Source organism: Mustela putorius, unplaced genomic scaffold (genome assembly GCF_011764305.1).
Source record: "Mustela putorius furo isolate JIRA1106 unplaced genomic scaffold, ASM1176430v1.1 tig00000174_pilon_pilon_pilon, whole genome shotgun sequence".
NCBI lineage: Eukaryota > Metazoa > Chordata > Mammalia > Carnivora > Mustelidae > Mustela > Mustela putorius.
Genome location: NW_025421304.1, coordinates 17,968,484 through 17,995,060, shown reverse-complemented (window position 1 = coordinate 17,995,060; position 26,577 = coordinate 17,968,484). Strand labels below are relative to the sequence as shown.

The window sequence follows — 26,577 nt, the reverse complement described above, 5'->3', positions numbered from 1 at the left end:
GGTATTTATTGACTACCTTGCAGAAGGGCTATCTTTATACTCCCATCAAACCTTTGGTTGCGTGTGTGGGTTTTTGTTTTGTTTTTTAATACTTTTGGGTTCTGATTTGTGGGAACAGACCCTGTTGTAAATAACCACTATTCAAGTTGTGGCAGGACGATCCAGCCAGAGGCCCCTCCTGGAGAGCCCTGGATCTGGGGAGGGGGCCACAGCCAGCTCGGCTCCAAACCTGACCCAGGGAATGACCACCCAAAGGCCTGGGAGAGGGAGGCAGGGCCAGGCTGGCTCAAGTTAGTGGCACGATGACGCATGAAGGAGATTATGTTGTGCTCTTTATTGCCAAAAATAAAAACTTTTAAAAAAGACAACTCCTGTTAATAAATATCCCTTCCTTTCTGTAGCAGGTCTCCAGTTTTCTCCTGGCTTCTCCTTCTAGATGGCCTAATTAATTGCCTTGGGGGTGATTCTACCTCTAGGGCTAAGGGGTCAAGGCCAGACCTCCCTTAAGGCCCTTGCTCCCCAGCCTGTGAACTTAAATAATCAGGCCCCTGGCAGTGAATGCAGACACACAGGGTTCATCTGGGGAGGGGGACAGCCACAGTCTTAACACCATTTACTAAGGGTTCTCAAGTCTGGGCCACTCGGGGGTTTGAGTGAAATGCCTGTAGGCTGGCTTGGGCCGGGAGCTGGACCGATAGCTCCAGCACTCAGTCCTGACACCAGACGCCCAAGGTACAATGGTGAGAGCTTTTAGAAAGGGGCTGAAGACCTGAAATGACCAGAAGAGGTGAGTCTTACCCTGCAGTTCTCACCCTACCCAGGTATGTCAGGAAACTGGCTGAAGGGGTGATCTGGGGGTGCTGCTGGCAATCAGGGGGCAGGGCCAGGATGCTAATGTCTAGTAAAAACCTGTCTGGACTCAGATACCAGTGGCACCCCGGGGCCATCTGTCTGCAATGGAGCAAAGCTGGGAGGGGACCCCTCCCCCTTCAGCTACTTTCCTACGGTTACTGATGGCTTGCCAAGAGGCCTAAGCAACAGCTGGCCACCCCAGAGGCTACAGGTATCTCTGAAGAGACTGGAGAGCCAGCTGCCGGTCTAGAACCCCTCTTGCTGGAACAGGTGAGCTGCCACTAGTTTATGGTTAGAACATCACTCTGGATCTCGTGGCTTAACTGGGTCTGTAAGTCACTCAGCTTTTTCTTCAATCCAGAGAGGGCTGAGAGAACAATGGTTTCAGGACGCAGAGAGCCACAGGACTCCACATTGTAGTAAAACCTAAGAGGAAGAGTCGGGTTAAGAGCCCTCCATGAGGCAGGCCGGCTAGCCCAAGCTTCAGCCCTGGATCATGCTCTCTCCCTTCTGGGTCCTGACTCCCTTTCAGCCTAGAACGTGGCTTTGGCCCAGAGCTGAATTCCAGCCTCTTCCTAACAGCAGTCCTACTACACACTAGAGGACTTCAGGAAGGCCAAGCCACCTCAAAAAGCTTGCTGTTCACCATCAGAAGACCGGTCCCTTTCTCGCTCTGGGCTGGTCCCTTCTCTGGGGACTGAGTCAGTAGCAGCAGAGTCAGAGTGGCTAACTGGAGGGCTCCTCCGTCCCCCAATGATGAGGGGAGGATAATCTGCCCTGGGACGTGCACGCGGCATGGGCTCTGCAGTTCTCCATCCTGCCTCAGCTCCCGGGCACCGGGATGTCTCCCCAGCTCAGGGCCTGCACCAAAACCCTATGTTCTTCCACGCTTCACTTTCAGGGGCCAGACGAGGGTCTTACCTCTCTGGCTTGCCATTGGGGTCGTAGGGAGCCTGGGACTCATCTTCATCCAGCTCGGAGTACTCACTCTTCGGCCTGAGACCAAACACAGGTCAGCAGGGGCAGCTACTGATGCCATCTGCTGTGAGCCGCCCCCCCCCCCTCGGAGCCAGGTCCACACCAAACCCCTGTAAAGGCCCGCCCTCCCTCCCAACGAGAACTTACCACTCCTCGGGCTTGGGGTACACCGTGTGCCGCAGGGCATTGTCAGGATCATATTCAAAAGCCACCCCTGCAGTAGGGTTCCACTTGGCATGCTCCTTGCCAAAGCCCTTTTTGGCATAGGCTCGAAGTCTTAGCTCCTGGCCTTTCCTCAGCTTGACAATGAGGATGTCTGCGGGGAGAGGTGTAAGTCAGCCAAGGGCCAGCAGACACACGGTCCCCTGAGTTTTGACCTGGAATGTCACTGGAAAAACCACAGAATCCGGAAAAATAGCTCAAGGTCAGTTGACAAGGAGACCAATCACTGTAAGAGGCTGTGTCAGGTCCCTGTCTCCGACTGGCCTGCAAAATGACAAATCAGTAGCCATTCGCATGCGCCTTCCAGCCCCTTACCATCCTGTTCCACGTAGTCATTGGGGTCATTATCTCGGTTCCGAGAGGTCACCTAAAGGGAGCCCAAACAGAGACGGGGTTAGCGGCTCATCTTCCCAATTACCTCTTCCAGCAACAATGTTCGAGCATCTGCCACACCAGGCCAGGAGGCCTAGGAATGGCGGGGGGAGAGGGGAAAGAAGTGCCTCCTAGGGCTAGATCGGCACTGGGGCTGGACTCTGATCCCCATCTCCAGGCACGGGGACAACTTTCTCAGTCAAAAAGGTACCAAGGTCTTTAAAAGGGTGCTTGGGGGACGCAGGACCCCAACAGTGCTACTGTCCACACTAGCTAGTATCCAGAATTATTAGTACTTTTCAGACCCCAGACTGAGAAGAAAGCAGAGGGTAACACCAGGGAAACCACATCTTGTTAACACCATCCGAGTCTGGCCCACTTGGAGCTCAGAGGAGGAGGATAAGGAGGATGTGGTGAGACACTAACTGGAATGACCCGGGGGCTGTTGGAGATGAGGTCTCGAGATGTGACGTGACGAGTTTGGTCTTCATTGCACCGCACGTCGAGGGTGAACTCCACTGAGCACTCGGGGCAGAACTCCTCACACGTGCAGTCCTGAGGGAGGAAGAGAAGCTGGAAGGGGTCCATGGAGAGATGGGGAATCCTGAGCTCCCCGTTTCTCATACCTGGTTCCTTCCCTTTCTCCATCTATAAAACGGCCAGCCATGGGTGAGCCGTGTCCATCTGGTGCACATTCTCAGGGGCTGCTCAATGCAGGCACTTCCCAGTTTAGAGACCACCTATACCCACTGATGCCCACGTTCTCCTTCGCGGAGTGCTAACAGCCCACCCTGGCCCCTGGGGTGCTCTTCTACAGAGAATCAAGGCGCTGAGGGAACGATGCTTTCATGCTTCATAGGGCTTCCCCTAAACTAAGTGGACTGACTTGGGCAGGTCACCAAAGTTTAAAATAAAATGATCCAGGGCACAACACAAAAAAGTACATTTCAAGTTCTAAACTACTTACCTTTTCTTAAAAACAAAATCTCTCCCTTATGGAAAATTTCAGATTCAAAAGAACAGAGCGAGTATGAAAGGCTATGACCATGTAACCATCACTAGTTTCAATAATTATCCACAGTTCTTTAAGCAACTGATCCTGGAAACAACCCATTCCCCTCGTAGGGACCACCACCTACAGTGTAACTTCAGACAAGAAGAGTTACTGGAATGTAACTAAGCCAACTGTTCTCCCCCTCAAACCAGCAGGAAACTTTAACCTGCTTCTGATGTTTTTGAGATGAGAAGGAAGAACAAGGGGCCACACCTGGATAGTCTGCAGTCATACACAGGTGAGGCAGGAAGGCAAACTACAGCTTTAGCAGAAATATGAAATGGAGGGGGTACCTGGCTGGCTCAGTCCTTGGAGCATGCGACTTTCGATTTCGGGGTCACAAGTTCAAGACCCACATTTGGTAAAAAAATTAAAAAAAAAAGGGAAGACCCATTAATATGCTGTCTGCAAGAAACTCATTTCAGAAACAAAGACACCCCTAGATTTAGAGTAAGGGGCTGAAAAACCATCTACCATGCTAACGGACATTGGGAAAAAGCTGGGGTGGCAATCCTTAACACAAATTAGATTTTAAACCAAAGACTAGTAAGAGATGAAGAAGGACACTATATCATACTTATTCTTAAAGGTCTATCCAACAAGATCTAACAATTGTAAATATTTTTGCCCTTAACGTGGGAGCAGCCAATTATATAAGCCAATTAATAACAAAATCAAAGAAATCCATCAACAATTATACAATAGTAGGAGATTTTTAACAACCCCCTCATTGAAACGGCCAGATCATCCAAGCAAAAGATCAACAAGGAAATAAGGGCTTTATTTTATTTTATTTTATTTTTAAAGATTTTATTTATTATTTGACAGAGAGAAATCACAAGTAGATGGAGAGGCAGGCAGAAAGAGAGAGAGAGGGAAGCAGGCCCCCCGCTGAGCAGAGAGCCCCTATGCGGGACTCGATCCCAGGACCCTGAGATCATGACCTGAGCCGAAGGCAGCGGCTTAACCCACTGAGCCACCCAGGCGCCCCGAAATAAGGACTTTAAATGACACACTGCACCAGACAGACCTCACATATACTCAGAACATTCCATCCAAAAGCAACAGAATATAAATTCTCTCATGCACATGGAACATTTTCCAGAATAGATCATATCCTGGGTCACAAATCACATCTCAACCAGTACCATAAGACTAGGATCATTCCCTGCATATTTTCAGACCACAATGCTTTGAAACTTGAACTCCATCACAAGCGGAAAATTGGAAAAAACTCAGATACATGGAGGCTAAAGAGCATCCTGCTAAAGAATAAATGGGTCAACCAGGAAATTAAGAATTAAAATAATTCATGGAAACAAATGAAAATGAAAACACAACTGTTCCAAATCTGTGGGACACAGCAAAGGCAGTCCTGACAGGAAAGTATATAGTGTTAGAAGCCTTTCTCAAGAATTAATTTCTATTCTCCTGAAACTGTTCCAAAAAAATAGAAATGGAAGGAAAACATCCAAACTCATTTTATGAGGTCAGCATTACCTGGATTCCAAAATCAAAGAGCCCACCAAAAAGGAGAATCACAGAGAACCCGATGAACACAGATGCAAAAATTCTCACCAACCTAGTAGCTAATAGAATCCAACAGTAAGGTTTTTTTTCTTTTTTTTAAAGAGAGAGCACAAGTAGGCAGAGAGGCAGGTAGAGATAGAGGGGGAAGCAGGCTCCCCGCTAAGCAGAGAGCCCGATGTGGGGCTCGATACCAGGACCCTGAGATCATGACCTGAGCTGAAGGCAGAGGCTTTTTTTTTTTTTTAAAGATTTTATTTATTCATTTGACAGAGATCACAAGTAGGCAGAGAGGCAGGCAGAAAAAAGTGACAGGGAAGCAGGCTACCTGCTGAGCAGAGAGCCTGATGCGGGACTCAATCCCAGGACCCTGAGATCATGACCTGAGCTGAAGGCAGCTGCTTAACCCACTGAGCCACCCAGGTGCCCCCCAACAGCAAGTTTAAAAGGATTATTGACCACAACCAAGTGGGATTTATTCCTGGGCTGCAAAGTTGGTTCAACATCCACAAATCAATGTGATACAATACATTAATAAAAGAAAGGACAAAAACCACATGGTACTCTCTATAGATGAAGAAAAAGCATGTGACAAAGTACAGCATCTTTTCTCAATTAAAACTCTTCACAGTGTAGGGCTAGAGGGTACATACCTCAATATCATCAAAGCCGTCTATGAAAAATCCACAGCGAGTATCATTCTCAATGGGGAAGAACTGAGAGCTTTTCCCCTAAGGTCAGGAAAATAGCAGGGATGTCCACTATCACCACTGCTGTTCAACACAAAGTATTAGAAGTCCTAGCCTCAGCTTTCAGACACTAAAAAGAAAGAAAAGTCATCCGAATTGGCAAAGAAGAAGTCAAACTCTCACTCTGAGATATGACACTTTATGTGGAAAACCCAAAGACTCCACCCCCAAACTGCTAGGATCATACAGGAATTCAGTAAAGTGTCAGGATATAAAATCCATGCACAGAAATCAGTTGTATTTCTACCAACAACAAGACAGAAGAAAGAGAAATTAAGGCATCGATCCCTCTTACAATTGCACCCAAAACCCTAGGAATAAACCTAACCAAAGAGGCAAAGAATCTGTACTCAGAAAACTGTAGAACACTCATGAAAGAACTGAGGAAGACACAAAGAAATGGAAAAACGTTCCATGTTCATGGAATGAAAGAACAAATACTGTGAAAAGTTCTACTATGCTACCTAGAGCAAACTACACATTTAATGCAATCCCTATCAACATACCAACAACCTTTTCCACAGAAATGGAACAAATAATCCTAAAATTTGTATGGAACCAGAAAAGACCCCAAATACCCAGAGGAACGTTGAAAAAGGAAACCAAAGTTGGCAGCATCACAATTCCAGACTTCAAGCTCTATTACAAAGCTATAATCATCAAGACAGTATGGTAGAAGCATAAGAACAGACAAATCAATGGAACAGATTAGAGAGCCCAGAAACGGACCCTCAACTCTATGGTCAACTCATCTTCGACAAAGCAGGAAAGAACGTCCAATGGAAAAAAGACAGTCTCTTCAACAAATGGTGTTGGGAAAATTGGACAACCACATGCAGAAGAATGAAACTGGACCATTTCCTTACACCACACATAAAAACAGGCTTAAAATGGATGAAAGACCTCAATGTGAGACACGAGTCCATCAAAATCCTTGAGAAGAACATAGGCAGCAATTTCTTTGAGCTTAGCCACAGCAACTTCTTCCTAGACACATCGCCAAAGACAAGGGAAGGAAGCAAAAAAGAACTACTGGGATTTCATCAAGATAAAAACCTTCTGCACAGCAAAGGACACTTTTTTGTGGACAAAAAGTGTTCCTTTTGTGGACAAAAAGTCAACAAACCAAAAGACAACCGAAATGGGAAAATGGGAAAAGACATTTGCAAATGACATACCAGATAAAGGGCTAGTATCCAAAATCTATAAAGAATTTATCAAACTCAACACCCAAAGAACAAATAATCCAGTCAAGAAATGGGCAAAAACGACGGACATTTCTGCAAAGACGACATCCAAATGGCCAAAAGACATGTGAAAAAGTGCTCAATATCACTCAGCATCAGGGAAATACAAATCAAAACCACAGTGACATACCACCTCACAACAGTCAGAACAGCTAAAATTAACAAGTAAGGAAATGAAAGATGTTGGCAAGGATGCGGAGAAAGGGGAACCCTCGTACACTGTTGGTGGCAACGCAAGCTGGTGCAGCCACTCTGGAAAACAGTATGGAGGTTCCTCTAAAAGTTGAAAACAGAGCTACCCTATGACCCAGCAATCGCACTACTGGGTATTTACCCCAAAGATAAAAAATGTAATTTGGAGGGGCACCTGCACCCCAATGTTTACAGCAACAATGTCCACAAGAGCTAAACTATAGCAAGTACCCAGATGTCCACTGACAGATGAATGAATGGATAAAGATATGGTATATATATATATATATATATATATATATATATATACACACACACACACACACACACATACACACACACACAATGGAATATTCTGCAGCCATCAAAAAAAAAAAAAAGGAATCTTGTCATTTTTAACAATGTGGATGGAAATTATGTTAAGTGAAATAAATCAATCACAGAAAGACAATTATCATATGATCTCACGGATATGTGGAATTTGAGAAATAAGGCAAAGGATTATAGGGAAAGAGAGGGAAAAAAATGAAACAAGATGAAACTAGAGGGGGAGACAGATCCTAAGAGACTCTCAGGAAACAAACTGAGGGTTGCCGGAGTGGAGGGGGATGGGTGGGATAGGTGGCTGGGTGATGGACATTGGGGAGGGTAGGTTCTACATTGAGTGCTGTACCCCTGAAACAAATAATACATTATATGTTAATAAAAAACAAAACCCCCAAACTGTTAAAAATATGAAATGGAAAAAATCAAAATGTCATGGAAATTAAAAATATGAAAAGGTAGACAACCTCAACAAAATATATGTATGACAAAAGGGGAGGAATCTGAGATTAACAGACTAAAGAGGTTAACCACCAAATGCATGCATGAATTTTGGATGAATGACCGACCACAAACAAAAAAAATCAAGAAAGCCCATGTGGGAAACAACTAGGAAAATCTGGATAAGGACTGTGCACAAGTATAACAAATTATTGCTAATACTCTAGGCATCACAGTGTGGATGTGTGGGAAAATATCCTTACTCTAAGGACAAGCATACTAAAGTAGTGAGGGGAGAAGTGTCATGGGATCTGCAACTTTCAAATGGTTTAGCAAAAAAATGGGTAGGAAAAATAAAGCTAATATAGCAAAATATTAACAATTGGCAGCTAAAGGTGAAAAACTAAATAGTTGTTTATTATTGGAGATTTTTAACTTTTCTGTAGATTTTGAGAAAAAGCCAAAAAAGGGTAGAGGAATCCATACCATCTTTGTTCAGTCAACACTAGAAAAAAATGTAATGGATGGAATTGCTAGGTCCTGGGGCATGCATATCTTTACCCAAGACATTGCCAAACTGCTCTTCAACTGGTTGTAAAACTATCCTCATCAATATCTGTGAGGTTTCTTTCTTTTTATTTTTCTTAAAAAAAATTTTTTTTTTAATTTATTGACAGAGAGAGACAGAGAAAGAGAGGGAACAGAAGGAGGGAGAATGGGAGAGGAAGAAACAGACTTCCCAGGGAGCAGGGAGCCCAATGTGGGCCTCAATCCCGGGACCCTGGGATCATGACCTGAGCTTCTGAAGGCAGACAATCAACTGAGCCACCCAAGTGCCCCTGATGTTTCATTTCTCACAAACAAAAACCTGGAGATGTGAAGCAAATAGTGCCAAAATGTTAGACTATGAAAAGTTATTTGACAGGAGCAAGAGTTCTCGTCAGATGAGCTCCACAGTTCTGTGTTCTTAAACTTCTCTTTAAAAAAACATGGGCGCCTGGGTGGCTCAGTGGGTTAAAGCCTCTGCTTTCAGCTCAGGTCATGATCCCAGGGTCCTGGGATGGAGCACCGGGATCGAGCCCCGAATCAGGCTCTCTGCTCAGCAGGGAGCCTGCTTTCCTTCCTCTCTCTCTGCCTGCCTCTCTGCCTACTCGTGATCTCTGTCTGTCAAATAAATTAAAAAAAAAAAAAATTAAAAAAAACAGATTTATAAGGTATCAAATTAGCTACCACAAAATGATGTGCCCCTGGGAATATTAGAGAATGGGCTGATTCAGGATCACCCAAAGCCACCAAGAGGGAAGCCTCAAGCTGTTACCTAACGCAGCCCTGGAGGAAGGAAGCAGGGAACCTAATCCTGTCCGGCTCCTGCCCAGTACAAAGCCTGTTAACGTATCATCAGAGAACAAACACAACCCTTGAGGAAGGGGCCATGTTTAACGAGCATCATCTAGGGGAGAGGCACAGACACCAGCCTTCCAGTCCCTCAGGTCTTAATGTGGGGAACAGTTCTCACTCCCTTTGTTCTCACCCTCATGCCTCCCTAGCCCCCAACCCTCCGCTGACTTCCTTTAGCTTCCCAGGCTCCTGTCACTGGGAAGACAAACCCTGGAAAGCAGAGTCTGAACATATCAGTCTGAAAAGGCAGTCCGCACCGTTCAGTATAAAGGGGTATTCTGGAGTGTACTTGGTCTTGTGCGGCTGGCTGGAGAGACTCCCCAGTGCCCTGGAGCCCCACCAATCTATGTCCGCTCGGGGACCCATGTCCACTTAGGGTCTGGGCAACAACCCCAGTCTTTGTAACAGCTAGAAGTAAGAGATCGGGACAATGCCTCTAAGAGCTCAACTCCCCCACGCCCTGCCCCTCGCCCCCCTTCACCCAATCACACAGCATACCCGGGAGTACTGCAACTTGTCCACAATGTCGTCACTAGTGAGGGGGATTAGTCCTGGAAGAAACAAAGAAGCGCTTTAAAGAAGTCCAAACCAAGAGAGAAGGAGAACCTAGAAAGACCCTTGGGAGTGAGGAGGCTTCCTCCTCTGATACCAATCACAGTCCCCTCCCTTTCACCTTCTAAAACTCACACTATGGGGCGCCTGGGTGGCTCAGTAGATTAAGACTCTGCCTTTGGCTCAGGTCATGATCTCAGGGTCCTGGGAATGAGCCCCGCATCAGGATCTCTGCTCAGCGGGGAGCCTGCTCTTCCCCCACCCCGCCTGCCTCTCTGCCTACTTGTGATCTCTCTCTGTCAAATAAATACATAAAACCTTTTTAAAAAAAAAAAAAAGGAAATAATATTAAAAAAAAATCTGGTACTCACCAAGTCTGTGAGCAATGAACTCATCATGAAGGACTGAGGAATTGGCATCAATCTGAACCCAGTCAATGGCTAAAAAATAAAGAAAACAGACACAGTTTAGCCACCAAATTCACTTAAAGACTTACAGCAGTGGTTCAAGATTTAAGAAACACCTGATGCTTACTAAATCGCAGAAGCGTAGGCCAGGCTGCCAAAGGCTGATTCTGCAGCTCAAGTGGGGACCAGGGATCTGCATTTTAACAAGAACCACATGCAACACCCTCCCCTCTTCCCTACTCAGGCAGATTTAATGCAGGGGAGGCCTCTTTCCCACACAAAATACTGACTTAGAAAATATCCATGGGAGTGGGAACATGTTTCTCTGAACTGAGGATCTCTGTGAGAAGCATCTACGTCTGCTATTCATGTCAACACCAAATCCAAGAACAAATCCAAGAAAATCCAAGATTTTCCCTTTGAGGGAAAATCTCAAAGACAGGGAAAATCTCAAAGACAGACTTATGGCCCATATCTCATTTTATGATGCAATGACCAGATCACCCAACTGTAACACTTTATTGTCACTCAACCGACTAATGTTTAGAGAATTCCTTTAATGGGCACAGTACACTAAGTATCAAACCGAATTCTTTTTTTTTTTAACGATTTTATTTATTTATTTGACAGACAAAGATCACAAGTAGGCAGAGAGGCAGGCAGAGAGAGGGGGAAGCAGGCTCCCAGCCGAGCAGAGAGCCCGATGTGGGGCTCAATCCCAGGACCCTGAGACCATGACCCGAGCTGAATGCAGAGGCTTTAACCCACTGAGCCACCCAGGTGCCCCAAACCGAATTCTTACCAGCAATGACTAAAAGAAGGGTAAGAATTGTACTGTCACACACACTTGACTTAAGCACATACTCATTCATTCATTCACAAATAAACATCTGCATTCAGACAAATTCATAAATCAAATGGCCAACCACCAAAGGGCATGGACACTAGGAATGGAAGAAGTCAGAAGAGGACCAGCCAGTTAGGTCCCAATCTGCTTTGTCCTATGCTTTCTACTGCTTCCCCAACCCAAGCCAAAGGACCATGAGCCAAGCATTTCTGACTCTGCCTCCTTACTCCCTCCAAGCCCCTCCCCCAATCTCACATACCCTGATGCTCTCCCTTGCAGGTAAAATCCTCTGAGCCTCCTATAAAGCTTTGCTTGACCTCCAAGATACAGATACCAACACTCCCTCCCTACAAGCTCCTCCCTCACAAAACTGTCCAGACTAAAGACACTTGTCATATATACAGATATTTTTTAAAGATTTTTTTGAGAGAGACATGGAATGAATGCGGAAGGGGCAGAAGGAGATTCCACGCTGAGCAGAATCTGATGAAAGACTTGATCTCACAACCATAAGTTCACGACCTGAGCCAAAAATCAAGAGACGGGGGTGGGGGGGGGCGCACCTGGGTGGCTCAGTGGGTTAGCCTCTGCCTTCGGCTCAGGTCATGATCTCAGGGTCCTGGGATTGAGCCCCGCATCAGGCTCTCTGCTCCTCGGGGAACCTGCTTCTCCCTCTCCCTGCCTGCTGCACCCCTGCTTGTGTGCTCTGTCAAATAAACAAAATCTTAAAAAACAAACAAACAAAGATCGACTCCCTTATTTTACTCATGATGAAACTGAGGCACAGAAACATGAAGTGATTAGGGAGGGGGAGGACCAGCACTCTAAGCTCTAAGTGAAGAACTGACTGGACATGTGTAGCGGTGGAGACTAGTGTTTTCTTGTTCACCAATCATTCGGCCTGCTTACTTCCTTAGGCGTGCAGCAGATAGGAATTACATTTCTTTTTCCAACCCAAACTCTGAGCGGACACTCAGAAAGTGTAACATACTTATAAATGTGAAAAACACCCGCGGCAGGGTGGCTGGAAGCACAGCACATCCTCCTTCCTCTGGGCACAGCAACAGCCCCGTGTTTCTACTTCTGAACTACTTACTGATCCACGTCTGTCCCGCAGTACTATTATCTGTGGATTCGCCTTTGTCCTGTAACTGCACTGTGCGTTCCATGAGGGCAAGAACCCTGCACTATTTGGCTCTGCATTCCCAGTTCCTAGCTCACTGCCTGGCACTTACATGTTCCGTGAGTGCAGCTGAAGGAACGGGCTCGTAAAAGGAACTTAACTGGGCACTAAACACAAGGCATTTAGTAGAAATTCCCTCACTTAATCCTTGCCATCACTCTGTAAGTACTACCAACGTCCCAACGTTACGGAGAAAACCACAGCAATGTAAGAGTGGGCCCTAGTGTCCCTCAGCCAAGGTTACAACACTGCGGTCTTCTCAGAGCCCCTCCCAGCTACCCGCCCCCACAACCAAGCGCTAGGAGCAGGAGCCCTAAGATGTGCGGGGGGATCTGGCCACCACAGGCGGGTTTTACTTACCTATTATGGGCACCTCGGCGATGAAGACCCTTCGTATAGAGTTGGCTACCCTGAGGGATGAAAACCAAGCGGCATGAAGGCGCCGCATCTTGGACGCCGAGGCCCCGCGCCCACGGTTCCCAAAGCGGAAGCCCCACTACGGGGACCCAGCTCAGAAAGGACCCGACCCGCCCGGCCCGGGCTCCAGCCCCGCGCGTCCCACAGCCGCCGGCCTCTTTCCTCAGAGGTCTTACGCCAGGTCCGTGTTCTCGATGATGAACTTGACATTCTCATCGGTGAGCTCCGTGATCCGCACGGTGGGCTGGTTGGCATACGGCATCGTGCCTCAAGACCCACCAGCTCCTGGGTTTCACCTGCGCTGCGCCACGGCCTCCGCTGCCGCCGGAAGTGGGTCAGCGCGGGCCGCGCCGTTTCCGCCGACTAGCGCTCACATCGCCACCTGCCGCCCGGAGGCCGCCGCTTCAGAACCCACGGTTTACACTTACACCTGCTTTTTAAGCGCACCAGGTTCAACCCGGGGTTGGGGCGAAGGGGGCGGGGGGGGGGCAGTGGGAATTGGCAAAACCTGTGCACGCCCTCGACTCAACAATAACATTTATAGTAATTCGTATTACGAAAACGGCTGCAGTTGTAGGCAAAGATACACGTGCGGAGGCGTTCCCTGCAGCACTGTAACAAAGATAACAAAACTACTTGTCTATTGACAGAAAGCAGGTTAAATATAGGAAACATATTACCACCCCTTTAAGAAAATGAAGTAAGGGACGCCTGGGTGGCTCAGTTGGTTAAGCAGCTGCCTTCGGCTCAGGTCGTGATCCCGGTGTCCTGGGATCGAGTCCCACATCGGGCTCCTTGCTCCGCAGGGAGCCTGCTTCTCCCTCTGACTCTGCCTGCCACTCTGTCTGCCTGTGCTCGCTCTCGCTCTCTCTGACAAATAAAATCTTTAAAAAAAAAAAAAAAAGAAAGAAAATGAAGTAAATCTACACACTTACGGATGAACATAAGTATGCTTCAGCAAAGTCTGGCTCACGCCCTCCTGAAACTTCGGGAGGTTCCAAGACCTTTCCCTTCAGTCCATCATCAGCATCTGTGTGGTTGTGGCAGGTGGGTGGGGGGCTCATCTCCGCATGCCTGGCAGTGTGCCCCTCATCAGTGGATGCTCAGTAGAGATTACTAAAGCCCCCCGCCCCCCAACTGTGTAGAGAAAGGTTTGAATGGGCAGCTGCTCCTAACAGAGAAGAGGCTCTAAAATAGAACTTAGCAGGAGCTACATTTAAGGGGCAGAAGAGTAAGAGAGGAGATGAAGAGTTTTCCTTAGCTGGGGATGACCCTCTTCCTGAGACAGACAGAACTGGCACTGAGAGGGCGTGTGCTTCCCGGCCTGTGTCATCTCAGGAAATTAAGGATTAAGGTTGCCTGCTGAATGCAAGAATGCTATGAAGCAGAGAATGGGATAAAATTTGGAATAGCCACTGTAGGGGACTTGACAGGAAGTCATGATACCAAGAATTAAAGAGGTACAAAAAGGGGCGGGTGGAAGGCCAAAGAACTGGAAACAACTATTAGCTAGTGACTCCCCCCTCAGTACCCCATCTGGAAACAACTATTAGCTAGTGACTTCCCCCTCAGTACCCCATCTGGAAACAACTATTAGCTAGTGACTTCCCCCCTCAGTACCCCATCAACTTAAGTCGGATCTGGCAATGCAGAAGACAGATGCTCTGGACAAAATTGTATTCCTCTTAAATGTTGAAGCCTAACGCCCAATGTGGTATTTGGAGACAGAGTCTCTGAGAGGTCAGGAGGGTGGGAAGGGTGCCTTTATAAGAACAGGAGGAGACACTGGAGCTTGCTCACTCTCTGCCCTGTTAGAACATAGAGAAAATGTGGCATGTCAGAAAGACTTCACCAGGAACTGGATGGCACCTTGATCTTGGACTTCCAAGCCTCCAGAACTATGAGAAACAAATGTCTCCTGTTAAGTCACCCCATCTATGGTATTTTGTTATAGTAGCTCAAGAAGACCAAACAAAGTTAACCAGACTTGCAAAAGGAACTCAGCCAGTGTAGGGAGAAAATCATTAATGCTAAAGAACAGAGCACCGAAATGATTAGTGATAGGAAACAGCAGCCAAGGGAGCTAACAGTGCGGGGAAGGCCACCATCACCCACACTTCTAGAAGGGAAGCTGGATCCAGAGAGGCAGAGCTGCCATAACCACCCCCTGGTAGTAGTCCTCACAAAGACCAGAGCCCAGGTATCCGGGCTGCAAGCCTCAAGCCTTTCCAGCCTCACTGCTGTCCTCGCTCTGGGGTCCTGGATACCTGCTGTGGCCCACACGGAAACTGCCAATATGAAACTGCTTCAAACATATTTATTACTATTTTTACACTCTTAAGTTCACGAATAACCCTGCCACATGAGCTGGTGTAATGTGACAGCGGGCCCGGGTTCCCACCCCTGGCCGAGCTGAGCACTGCTGTCCAGAGGCTCTGGTCTCAGGTGTGGCAGCTTTCTGATGGGTTCCCAGGTGCAGCATCTCGGATACCAGAGAGGAGAGCGGTGCAAGGACCACCTATGTGCACAAGTCTGTGCTGTGCCGGGGGTGGCCAGCCACCTTGAACTGGTTCCACACCGTGACTCTGATCTGGGAGCCCCAGAGAACACTCCAGGAAGGTTAAGACGTGATCAAGGAATCCGTGAGACCATGACAGGGATCTGCTGGGTTTCTGTGGCTCGAAGGCTTGGATGAGAGCTTCATTTTCCAATCACACGGCTGCAGCGCAGAAAGGCATCAAAAGGCCTGGCCTGGTATTCGGAACTGAGGAGGTGGCGGTCGCAGTGACTAAGGAGTCCTTCAGTGTCTTCCCATTAACACTCTGTTCGTGGATGGCACTTCTTATTTTCCAAAGCCCTTTCAATGTATCTGTAGCTTTTCTTCTGGGCACTCTAGCTCACACCCCGTGATGCTCACCGGCGCTGGTTTAGACCTGTCAAGTTCTTGAGCTGATACAGGGCAGAAAAGGGAAGGATGAGGCCTTGCCCTGTCCCCAGGACTCCCGTGGGAAAGACTGGGATTTCCAAGGTGGCAGGCATGACTGAGACCCACAGATCTGACATGCCAGGGACCCGGGAGTCAGCCATGATTTTTAATGGCAGCAAAAAAAGGAGGTGGGGAATTTGGGATCAGAGACTAGGACTGAACACTCTTAGTTTTATTAGTAGCTTTCCAGTATAAAGCTTTTCGGATCCTTGACACATGTTGTAAGGACCACAGGGCAGGAGTGGAACAGGAGGGCAGGCGTGAGGGGGGCGGTACTCACCGTCACTGCTGCACCCATGAGTCCCTGCACCAGTGCCTCTCCAGTGGACTTTACCTAGAAGGAGTCAGGGTCAGGTTCTCTTAAGTCCCCCACACAAGCTCAAAGGTCAAACAGGCAGGACAAATCAGGGGGGACTCATGAGGACCCTGTGGACTGGAGGAAGAGCCTACGGACACAACCACAAGTGGTCCAAGTGTGGCTCTTAGGGAAGGGCTGGTATGAGGAAGAGCCAGCCCGACTCCCTGGGCAGGCCCTCAGGACTGTCCTTTGGGGCCAAAGGGGAGCAAAAGGACAGGAGACCAGCTGTGGCTTGAGGAGGGTGGTGTGCCTGAAGAGGTGGCTTCCCAAAGGTCTAGCCCCTACTACCTGCTTGGCGGTGTGGCCCATGTTCATTGCATCATTAATCCGGTTATCCAAGAAGCGCCAAGTGTCCTCAAAGTCTGGGGAGGAGTCCTGCATCATCACCAGCTCTGTCGTGTTATAGATGCCAGCCAGCACAGCTCGCCGGGTATACCAGTTAAACTGCAGAGAAACCCATCCAAGAAGGCAGGTCACCATTATTGCTGTGGACTGGGGGAAGTCTGGGGTGGCTCCTACCCAAAGCCACAGGCTCATGTGGGCTCCCTCCTGATCCCTTCTTTCCCCTAAAGATACATTTGCCCTCCCTGGATAACACTACTGGCTAGGCATCAAAATTACCCGGGAGATTAAAATGCAAGCTCCTGGGCCCAATATCCTAGAGCTTAGAGTCAGGGGGTCTGAAGAAAGTACAAGGAGTTAGATGTCTGATAAGCATCCCCGGTGATTTTTGCTACAGCCAGTCCATTTCGAAACTGCTGGTGAAAAGACTAAGTCTCAGGCCACCTAAAACGCTGGAGAGGCCCTATGGTTAGCAAATTACGAGCACACTGTGGTGTGTTTATCAATCATTTGAGGGCGGAGACAGGACCGAGGACAGATCAGAGCACCTGGGCTGAGCTGAGGGTTCCGGTCCCTTGGCCACTTAGGCGGGCCCAGCAAACTGCTCTTTGCGTACTAGCTCAGCTACTTCATGTTTTATTCCTTTAATTTCTTGGGTTTCTAATTTCATTTTCTCACCACTCTGTTGGTGGTTGTACTCCCACGCGGGGGAAGCTTATTAAAGTCCTTTGTTAGAACTGTGGCAGGAATATTTCTTTGCCTCCCCAGCGTAGATTCCACAAGGCACCATGACAAATTAATTTCATCTATGAAGGTGTACTTTTTATTTTTTAATTTCCTACCAGAAATATGATAGCATTAGCAAGTCAGACTCTTTCCTAGTGCCTATTTAAAGGTTTATTGATCTCTTAGCAAAGCAGGCCAAAGTGGCCTGGGGGAGGGAGTTTCTTTTCAAAGTGATAGGTGGCTCCATGGCATTCTTTTTTTTTTTTTCTTTCAGGTAGGCTCCATGCCTAGCGTGGAGATCTCATGACTCTGAGATCAAAACTCAAGGTGAAATCAAGAGTCGGACATCTAACTGACTGAGCCATCTAGGCACCCCCCCCCCTTTTTAAATCAATCTCATGCAAGACACACACTGAGAAAGCTCACTGCAGAATCTGAATCTTAGGAGAAAATGTTTATAAAATAGCAGTCTAATCACCACTGGGGTCAGAGGGAACAACTGCTTATCTGTGGCTAGAGTGCTGGCCCTTGGGTGAGGACCTGGCTCCCACTGTGGCTTGCGGAGGGACCTTCCCCACCTCTAGCCTCTCCTTCCCTAGACAGGAATAGCACCGCAGGCCCCCGAAGGGATCTGTGACCTAAGAAATTTCACAAACTTCCCGAAGAAATGCTTAACCCAAGCCTTTCCCGGTATCCAGTAGGTTTGCAGAAAGCACTCACGTCAGTGGACTGGTCCCCAGCGTAGTGCCACATGTCATCCACCATACTGGTGAGCAGGCTGAGGCTGGACGGGATGTTGTGAGGAAGCATGAGGATGCTGAGGGCCTGAACACAGAAGGACAGAGAAATAGGACACAGGAATGACAGCGCACAGGTGGAGGGTGCCTCATCCCTCCATGGAGGTGTGTAAAAGGGTCTGCCCAACTCTCCTGCTGATGCCTACCATCTCCACCCAGCTGGTGTGAGCTCCTGGCAGTTGACCAGCCTGGCTACAGGTGATAGGAGCCAGGGATAGATCCTACCCTCAGCTGGCCGGCTCAGCTTCTCCATCCCCAGCACATGGCCTTGGAAAGGCCAGCAGCCAGAAGGTCTAGCCTGGTCTAACAGCCCTGAGAGCAAAGATGAGGGAGGGCACCCCATTCTATAACATGCAGGGAGAGGCAGAGATGGGAGAAGGGTCCAAGTGGTTTCTAGGTCCAAATGCCAGGCCATTCCCAGGGCCCAGCAGCATTCCTGTCCTCAAAGCCCCACCGCAGCTTCTCTGGTGTTTTGCTTAACTCAAGTTGGTTTCTCATACCTGAAACCAAAAATCCTTCAACTCATACAAGAAATGGCACCCCCCAGAGCTGCTTCCTTAGCAGATAACTCCTGAGAGGACAAGGTCTTATCACTTTACCAACTCAAAAATCCATTGGCTGTGGCCTAGTCAGGACTTGGCTGGGAGCTAGTCAGAGGCCCTGGATTGGCTGGAAAGTTTTCTCTTATTGAAGGAGCCCACAAGAAAAACATGCTGAATCAGAAGGCAGCTGGGGCCCAATCCAGACTTCCACTGCTTTAACTGCAAGGTGGAATGAGTCAAGGCCAGAGGTCTGAAGATCAAGTGTGGCAGGCACAGGCAGGGGACGGGAGTTGACTCACTGTACTCCCTCCACACAGAGCCCGGGGTTAGGCACAGGCGTTCTCATGCCTGTCCACTGACTGACTGACACCACAGGCTCCGTGGTACCCCAGCTGGGTGAGGGACACAAGATAATCTTGGCTGTCCTCTTATCCCTGATATGCTTGGACTCAATTTTCTTAACTAAGAGGATGGCCCATATGGTGACATGCTTGGAAACCAGAAAAAGGAAGCTTCCGAAAAGGGGATAAAAAGCCCTTGGAATGAATACTCTAATTCTCAAGCACCACGTGGACAGCTGGCGAAGCCATCCCAGGCCTCTGACACCCGGAACACCTCAGGCCTGTTAATGGCGATGGCCAAGAAACTCCTCTCGTTTTCTAATCTCTGTCTTGGATTCCTCCTCACTGAAGAGCTGGTGGCACGCTTGGGCCACCAGGACCCAGCATAGATGTGACCTAGTTCCCCGGGCTACTCATCTTTCTAGGTACTGAGACCCAGGTGTTCCTCCCTCTGGCACTCCCCAGTTTGCACTCCTTAGCTCTACCGAGTGCACTGAGAATCCCAGTATCCCCGGGTCTGTGCAGATGAACGAGCTAACTTCCGCAGAATGTGCAAGGTCCTCTGAGGGCTAGGCACTGAGAACTAAGCCCATGAATACACTGTTGCCCTGGGGCCTAAATATGGACACTGTACCCGGGGCCAGTGCTCAATGTACGGGATCAGCATTCTCAGTCTGGTTTCCACTGCGTCCCTCAGGAACTGGTCTGTCTTCCTCTTCCTGGAAGAGGGAAAAGAAAATAGTGTGTCTCCAGGTCAAAGGCATGGGCTCAGTGCTACACCACTTACTCGGCTCTGGGTTGGTGGGGGGCCCACTGGCCCCTGATGCTGGCCTATCACAGACGGGTGGCTGTGTTCCAGGCCCGTCCAAGCAGCAGGGCTGCTCCATGCTCCTCTCTTCTGGCTCTGCTTGGATTGGCCTTCTGGGGCAGACAGTGGGGCCTGAGCCTCCCCCCACCCCGATCCCTAGCTGCCATCCTGAGCAGACTTACTCTGCCTGGCCCAGCTGTACCAGCTTCTGCTCCTCTTCCAGCACACGAGCGAGCTTAGCATTGCACTGGGTCACAAAATGCAGGATCAGCTCACTGCCGTCATTCCCAAACATGCTGGCTGCCGCACTGGACAGACCTAGGGACTACAACAGAAGACAGGGAAAACAGGAGAGTGGTAGACAGATGTAGTGGACCTGTGCTGCCTGTTCCTCACTGGTGCCTCTTTATCTAGCAACAGCAGATTGATTCTTAATGGGCTAACTCTACTCTTTGTTTCTGGTCCCTGTGGTTTGGGTAAAGCTGATCAGAAGTTCCTCCGTGCTCCATCAAGCCCCCTGGTGTACGGTAGAGCGTGAGGTCCGGGCGTGGACAGCTGGAGTTCATAGCGACTAGCTCAGGGACCTGCCAGGACCCAACCTAGGCCCTAAGAGGCTGCCTCTGGGCTTCTGCTAGTGCTGATGGGAAAGAAGTGCTCTCTTTCCACTGAGGCTGCTGAACCATTTTTAGTCCTGCATGGGAAGCCCCTGCTGAGAATGAAGCTCACAGAGAGGAAAGCAAAGGAGACAGGACGAAGAGACGATTCCCAGCCGCAAAATCCAAGAACACTGTGCCAGAACTACTTCCAGACTTTTCTGTTACTGGATGACCCCAAACACTCCCTTTCCTGCTAGAACTGAGCTCTGACACTAGTAACCTGGAGCCTGACAAAAAAAGGGGCTGGGAAGAGCACTCAGCAATTCCTCACTAGTTGGCTTCACCTAAATCTGCTGGAAATTAGGCCTCTCAGTTATTAAAAAAAACCCAAAAACCAAAAAACATTTCTCTTAGTGAGTTATTAAGGAGTTAAGAAAGCCACAGAGATCCTCAACTCTTCCTGATATATGGCGATCATTGAGCCGCTACCAGAGGCAGAGCCCTGAAAGCACCAGGGACAGAGGACAGAGAAGGAACAAAAAAGATGATTAACTCCAGTCACCAATGCTGGGAGTGGAGACAGAGCTCCTGCTGACCCAGCCTTCCCAGACCGCAGTACAGCGGGCTTCACAACACACATGCAGCGGCATCACTTCTAATGGAGATGTCCGCTTACCAAGTCAGGCGTTCCACTAAGCACGTGACACACACCATCTCACTGTGGCCTCGCGGCAACACCCACTGCTGGGACTTATCCTCACCCACATTTTACAGACCAGGAAACTGAGGCTCAGAACTCATCACCACCAGGTTATACTGCTTCTACTACATGGGTTAACAACAGGCTCAAAAATATGCACACTTGGGCACCTGGCCGGCTCAGAGGGTAAAGCATGCAACTCCTGATCTTGGGCTGTGGATTCAAGCCCCACACCGGGTGCAGAGATTCCTTAAATAAACCAATATTCATACATACACGCACACCCATATCCGTATGCACTCTGGACTAACACAGTGAGTTCGCGTCTCGGCCCCAAGGCTGCCCTCAGCTTCGTGAGGCAGGGGCTGCAGCCCCGCCAGCCACCCGCCCCGCCCCGTGCTAGGCAGGGTCTGCAGAAGGATGGGGATGGGACTGCGAGGCAGGAGGAAGACTGCAAGGCTGAAGGGGAAGGAGGGACCCGGCAGGTCCGCTAGGGGCTCCAGTGGGCATCTCCCCAGCCTCACTTCTTCAACTCGGCAGCAGCACCCTCTGGCGGCCCCGCAGGACTGGTTCCAGCCAGCCACCACCCTCCCCTGCCCCCAGGGACCCTCTGTCCCAGTTCCCAGAGGGCAGCACTAGCAGCAGCCCAGGAGGCCTGAGTTCTGCCTCCACAGGGGCTCTCCTTCAAGCTTCTCCTTTTAACAATTCCACTTTCTCCCCCTGTCCCCTTAGCCCTGGAGATGGGAGCCACTTCTGCAGCAGCAGCCTGCATAACACCCTAGAGGGTGCTTACCCTGCCAGTGGCCCGGTTACCAACCTTCCACCTAGCTCATCACTCTTTGTATTAAATTCTCTCTATCTGGCGGTGCCTGGGTGGCTCACTCATTAAGCATCTGCCTTCGCCTCAAGACATGATCCTGGGGTCCTGGGATCGAGCCCCACATCAGGCTCCCTGCTCAGCGGGAAGCCTGCTTCTCCCTCTCCCACTCCCCCCTGCTTGTGTTCCCTCTCTCGCTATGTCTCTGTCAAATAATTTAAAAAACAAAACAAAACAAAAAACTTTAAGAAAAAACAAATTCTCTCTATGTGAATAACTTAACTGACAGTCTCTGTCCCCTGAGGGATACGCTCCCTGAAACTGCAATTCCACTTCTCCAAATGCACTTAAATGTGTTGCACAAATAGGTTTAGAACACTAAAAAATCGGAAACAACTCAAATGTTTGTCAGCTGAGATCAAGTAAACACAAAGGGTATTATGCAGCCACTACGAATGAGGAGATACAGAGTGAAAAGGACCAGTCACCCACAGAATAATTCAGTATCTTTCCAAACAATCCTGGTACATTTCTCTCCTCCGCTTGCTCCACCACTTCCTCTAACGGTTCTTTCAAATGTTCTCCACCACCCTCAAATCTCTGTCTCTTCCTACCCTTTCCTAACTTCAGGTTCATGAGACAACCACACCTGCTTCCCAGAGAACAGAGCTGTCTCCGGGGAATTCCCTTAATATTCCAGAAACTAAACCTGCAACTGTCTTCTCCAACCTCACCCCAATACACCTAAGACTGTCCTCCCACTCATTTTCTGGATCTCCTAGTTCCTGCCTTCAATGGACTTTGTACTTTTCTTTTGCCACTTTCTCTCGTACTTTTACCCCACCCTTGTTTCTGGGTTCTTCCAGCCAGTGTTCAAGCAAGCTCACCCTTCCATCCCATTTCCCCTGCAAGCTTGAGACAGGAGAAGTGAATCCGGAGTTCCTCTGCTCACTGCTCTCACAGAGCTCTTGCAGGGCAGTATGTGGCCCTGCCGGACAATTCTGTACACTGCGGCCTCAGCACAAGCCTGTGGCTTAATCTAAAGCAGCTACCTGTTCCTGTGCAGGAGGCATGTACTGAGAAAAATCAGGCGAGTTGGTCTCTTAAATGGTGCCTTCTGGAGAGTTTTCAAACAACTGATTTCATCAGTTCTAAGATGTACCTATTTTATCATTTCTTTCAAGATTTTTATTTTTATTTTTAAGTAACCTCAACACCCAACATGGGGCTCAAACTCACAACCCCAAGACCAAGAGCTGCAGACTCTACCAAATGAGCCAGCCAGGTGCCCCCCTGTTTCTTATTTTGTTTAAAGATTTATTTATTCATTTGAGGGGGCCAGGGGGAGGGGCATAGGGGGAAGGAGGGAATCTCAAGCAGACTCCAGGCTCAGCAGGGAGCCCAACTCAGGCTCAATCTCACAACCCCAAGACCATGACCTGATCTGAAATGAAGAGCTGGGTGCTTAACCAACTGAGACACCCCACTGCCCCATTTTTTTCAGTTTAAACAATCAGTGTGAATTATACACCTGACACGTCCTAAATAGCTTTTTCTCTTTTTCAGCGATGCATACTATAATGGTGCTTCTTACAACCACTGGCGTCTTAGACTCAAAGAAATGTGGTAGTTGTGATCACTGGCAACGCTTCCCTAGTGCACTGCCTTTAGAACTTAGCTCCCAAGAACCAACTCTACAGTATGATCTTTCTGTACTAAAAATAAAACCATTTCACCCTATTGGGGAAAAAAGCCTCCCCTCGCAAAATCCTGGAGCAGCGAGGGGCTCAAAGCTGGGCCAGAAGTAAGCACGAGGCCGTTTGCTCGGGCTGATCCCAGCCAGGCCACCTCACCCTATCTCCTACATACCTGGGCTCCTTCTGCGATGGCCTCTGCTGTCCACCCGTGTGCAGGTACGAAGTCCAGGGCTGCCGTCAGGATGCGGTGCTGCAACTGCTCCTCGCTCTCATGATCCTCCTCCTCCTCACCGCCCTGATCTGTGTACCTGAGACCCACACACAACAGAAATGTGGCGACAGAGCCCAGCACACCTCATCTCCCCGCCTCCTGCGTGACAGGCAAAATGTGCCTGACCAGATGCCAGAGGCTCAGTGCCTCCTCTGAGCACATGTCAGGAAGACATTAACTTCTGTGCCAGTATTGCTATTTCCACACCAATGGGACAAAAGTGATATTGTCGGGGCACCTGGGTGGCTCAGTGGGTTAAAGCCTCTGTCTTCAGCTCGGGATCGAGCCCCACATCGGGCTCTGTGCTTGGCGGGGAGGCTACTTTCTCTTCTCTCTCTGCCTCTCTCTCTGCCTACTTGTGATCTCTGTCAAATAAATTTTTTAAAAATCTTAAAAAAAAAAAATAAGTGATATTGTCTTTCTCTTCTCATATAGTCACTGAGAGAGGGGATCCAGGGAGCAAGGAGGCCAGGTCACAGGAAGGCAAATGCCCTTAGCACTCTGGATTTCTTTGTTCATAGCCCTCAGCACACTGTTTCTTTTTTTTTTTTAATTAAAGATTTTTATTTATTTATTTGGCAGACAGAGATCACAAGTAGGCAGAGAGGCAGGCAGAGAGAGACAGAGGAGGAAGCAGGCTCCCTACTGAGCAGAGAGCCTGATGTGGGCCTCGATTCCTGGGATCATGACCGGAGCCGAAGGCAGAGGCCTTAACCCACTGAGCCACCCAGGTGCCCCAGCACACTGTTTCTTTATCTGTATTGGTATCAAATGATAACTCCAGGGCCTAGCGCAAAGTAGATCTTAAAAACATATTTGCTGAATTGAAATAAAAGGTATTTTAATCAGGAGACCAGAAAAATGACAGGAACACCCTAATTTCAGAGCTAGAGGAACTTCTCAGTGTCAGGATTAAGAAGAAGAATAGGCAATGGAAGTATAAACTATTATCACCTTCCTGGATGGCGACTTGGCCCCACGTATGTAACAAAATCCTAAATGTGTAAGTCCTTTGATTCAGTGCTCTCACTGCTGAGAGATAATCACATTATTTTTTTATACCAGTGAAGGAAATCTAAATATTCATCAATAAAAGATAGGTTATGAAATTTTATTATTTTTTTAATTTTTAAAGAGATTTTATTTATTTATTTGACAGACAGAGATCACAAGGAGGCAGAGGCAGGCAGAGAAAGAGGGGGAAGCAGGCTCCCCGCTGAGCAGAGAGCCCAATGCAGGGCTTGATCCCAGGACCCTGGGATCATGACCTGAGCTGAATATAGAGGCTTTAACCCACTAAGCCACCCAGGCACCCCAGGTTAAGTAAATTTTAATACTGCCATACCACTGGAATATTATGCAACCATTACAGTCATACAGACTGAGAAAACATTAAAAATGTATTGTTGAGTGAAAAAGCAGCTTCTGGAACAGCACGTATAGTGTAATTAATTACTTACTATATATAGATCTATGTACGGAATATACTTAGAAAAACGTCTAAAAGGATATTCACGAAAACATTAAGTTATTTCTGGGTTTGTTTTTGCTTTATTTTTCTGAACTTCTTTGTATTGTTTAGGTATTTTAGAATGAACAGGCACAATTTTTCCCAAAAAAACCATAGATTCCTTTCACAGCAAACCTGAAAAATGATAGAAGGTGAAAAGGGGGATAAAAAGAAGAGCAGAAGGAGAGATAGGACAGACATATCCGAGCACGCAAAATGGCCAGAAATGGATGAATGGGGGTTCTGGCGCATACCTGGGAGGGGAACGAGAAGATTCTGGATTGGGTTCTTCTGCCTCGTGTGTCTCAGAATGTTGCTGCGAAAAAGATGGAGGAGGTTGTTGTTTCTGCTCATCTGTAGTCTTTAGCTGCATGGCTGAAGCATGGAAGGCACGTGACACCACGGCTGATTGGCAACGGGACACTGAAATAAAAACTGGGCTGGTCAGTCAGGAACACTTACCAGAGAAGACTCTCTGAAACTCAGAATGGTGCGAGGGATGGGGGAGAGGAAAAGCAGGGCTGAGTCTACTCCAGAGCCACTTATCCAACTGCTGAGTTCCAGGCAAAAATTTTGGGTAAGTTGGCAACCTTGTGATATGATGTGGGGGCAGAAGCATGAGCCAGGTATCTGAAGACCTGGCTTCTGGGCCTGCTGCTATCATCTGTTAACTGTTTGTTTGGTTTTTTTTTTTAAGATTTTTTATCTATTAATCTGACAGACAGAGATCACAAGTAGGCAGAGAGGCAGGCAGAGAGAGAGAGGAGGAAGCAGGCTCCCTGCTAAGCAGAGAGTCCGATGCGGGGCTTGATCCCAGGATGCTGGGATCATGAGCTGATCCAAAGGCAGAGGCCTTAACCCACTGAGCTACCCAGGTACCCCCATTTGTTAACTATCTTGATGGACAAACCACTTCGCCCCAATGACCATGATTTTTAAATATGCAAAATAAGAGTAAAAATCTGTTTGCTCAATGGGAGTGTTGTGAAAACCAATCAAAAAGTGAAAGTGACCTGAAAATGTCATATTTACATCATAGCAAGAGCACTGGACTAGAAATGAGAAGGTCTCAGTATTGGCTCCCATAGTGGTTATATGGTGTCATCAGATGTGTCATGCAGGACTTGAACCCACTACCCTGAGATCAAGACCGGGGCTGAGGGCACCTGGGTGGCTCAGCTGGTTAAGGTCAGGTCATGATCCCAGAGTCCTGGGATCGAGTGCCACATTGGGCTCTCTGCTCAGTGGGGAGTGTGCTTCTCCCTCTCATTCTCCCTGTGTTCTCCCCTCCCCCCAAATAAATAAATAAATAAATAAAGACCTG

The 26,577-nt window shown here is 48.3% G+C and overlaps 2 protein-coding genes across 3 annotated transcripts in view; both read right to left on the bottom strand.

Annotated features, from left to right (window-relative positions):
• Positions 1-315: 315 nt before the first annotated feature.
• Positions 316-13,105, bottom strand: POLR2C (RNA polymerase II subunit C). Its single transcript, XM_004744249.3, has 9 exons — positions 12,939-13,105; positions 12,706-12,755; positions 10,280-10,348; positions 9,855-9,907; positions 2,851-2,979; positions 2,368-2,419; positions 1,978-2,146; positions 1,774-1,848; positions 316-1,278 (listed from the first exon to the last, which is right to left on the bottom strand). Exons 1-9 carry the CDS (start codon positions 13,022-13,024, stop codon positions 1,134-1,136), a joined length of 828 nt encoding a protein of 275 aa, XP_004744306.1. The 5' UTR covers positions 13,025-13,105; the 3' UTR covers positions 316-1,133.
• Positions 13,106-15,065: 1,960 nt separating this feature from the next.
• Positions 15,066-26,577, bottom strand: part of COQ9 (coenzyme Q9) — a 13,529-nt gene continuing 2,017 nt past the window's right edge. For both annotated transcript variants that reach the window (XM_045076110.1, XM_004744246.3), the window contains exons 2-9: positions 25,508-25,676; positions 23,645-23,780; positions 19,845-19,987; positions 19,489-19,573; positions 17,895-17,999; positions 16,395-16,550; positions 16,029-16,082; positions 15,066-15,711 (exon numbers count right to left, since the gene is read on the bottom strand). In XM_045076110.1, coding sequence (XP_044932045.1) covers positions 15,676-15,711; positions 16,029-16,082; positions 16,395-16,550; positions 17,895-17,999; positions 19,489-19,573; positions 19,845-19,987; positions 23,645-23,780; positions 25,508-25,626 — 834 coding nt within the window. In that variant the 5' untranslated portion in view covers positions 25,627-25,676 and the 3' untranslated portion in view covers positions 15,066-15,675. The remainder of the gene's footprint in view (positions 15,712-16,028; positions 16,083-16,394; positions 16,551-17,894; positions 18,000-19,488; positions 19,574-19,844; positions 19,988-23,644; positions 23,781-25,507; positions 25,677-26,577) is intronic.

Excerpts from the sequence above, each read along its gene's own strand:
- POLR2C (XM_004744249.3), bottom strand. The coding sequence starts at position 13,024 with ATGCCGTATGCCAACCAGCCCACCGTGCGGATCACGGAGCTCACCGAT. Across the intron at positions 2,420-2,850 it reads ACAGCCCCCGGGTCATTCCA|GTGACCTCTCGGAACCGAGA; the intron begins GTTAGTGTCTCA and ends GGCTCCCTTTAG. Across the intron at positions 1,279-1,773 it reads CCCAATGGCAAGCCAGAGAG|GTTTTACTACAATGTGGAGT; the intron begins GTAAGACCCTCG and ends TCTTCCTCTTAG.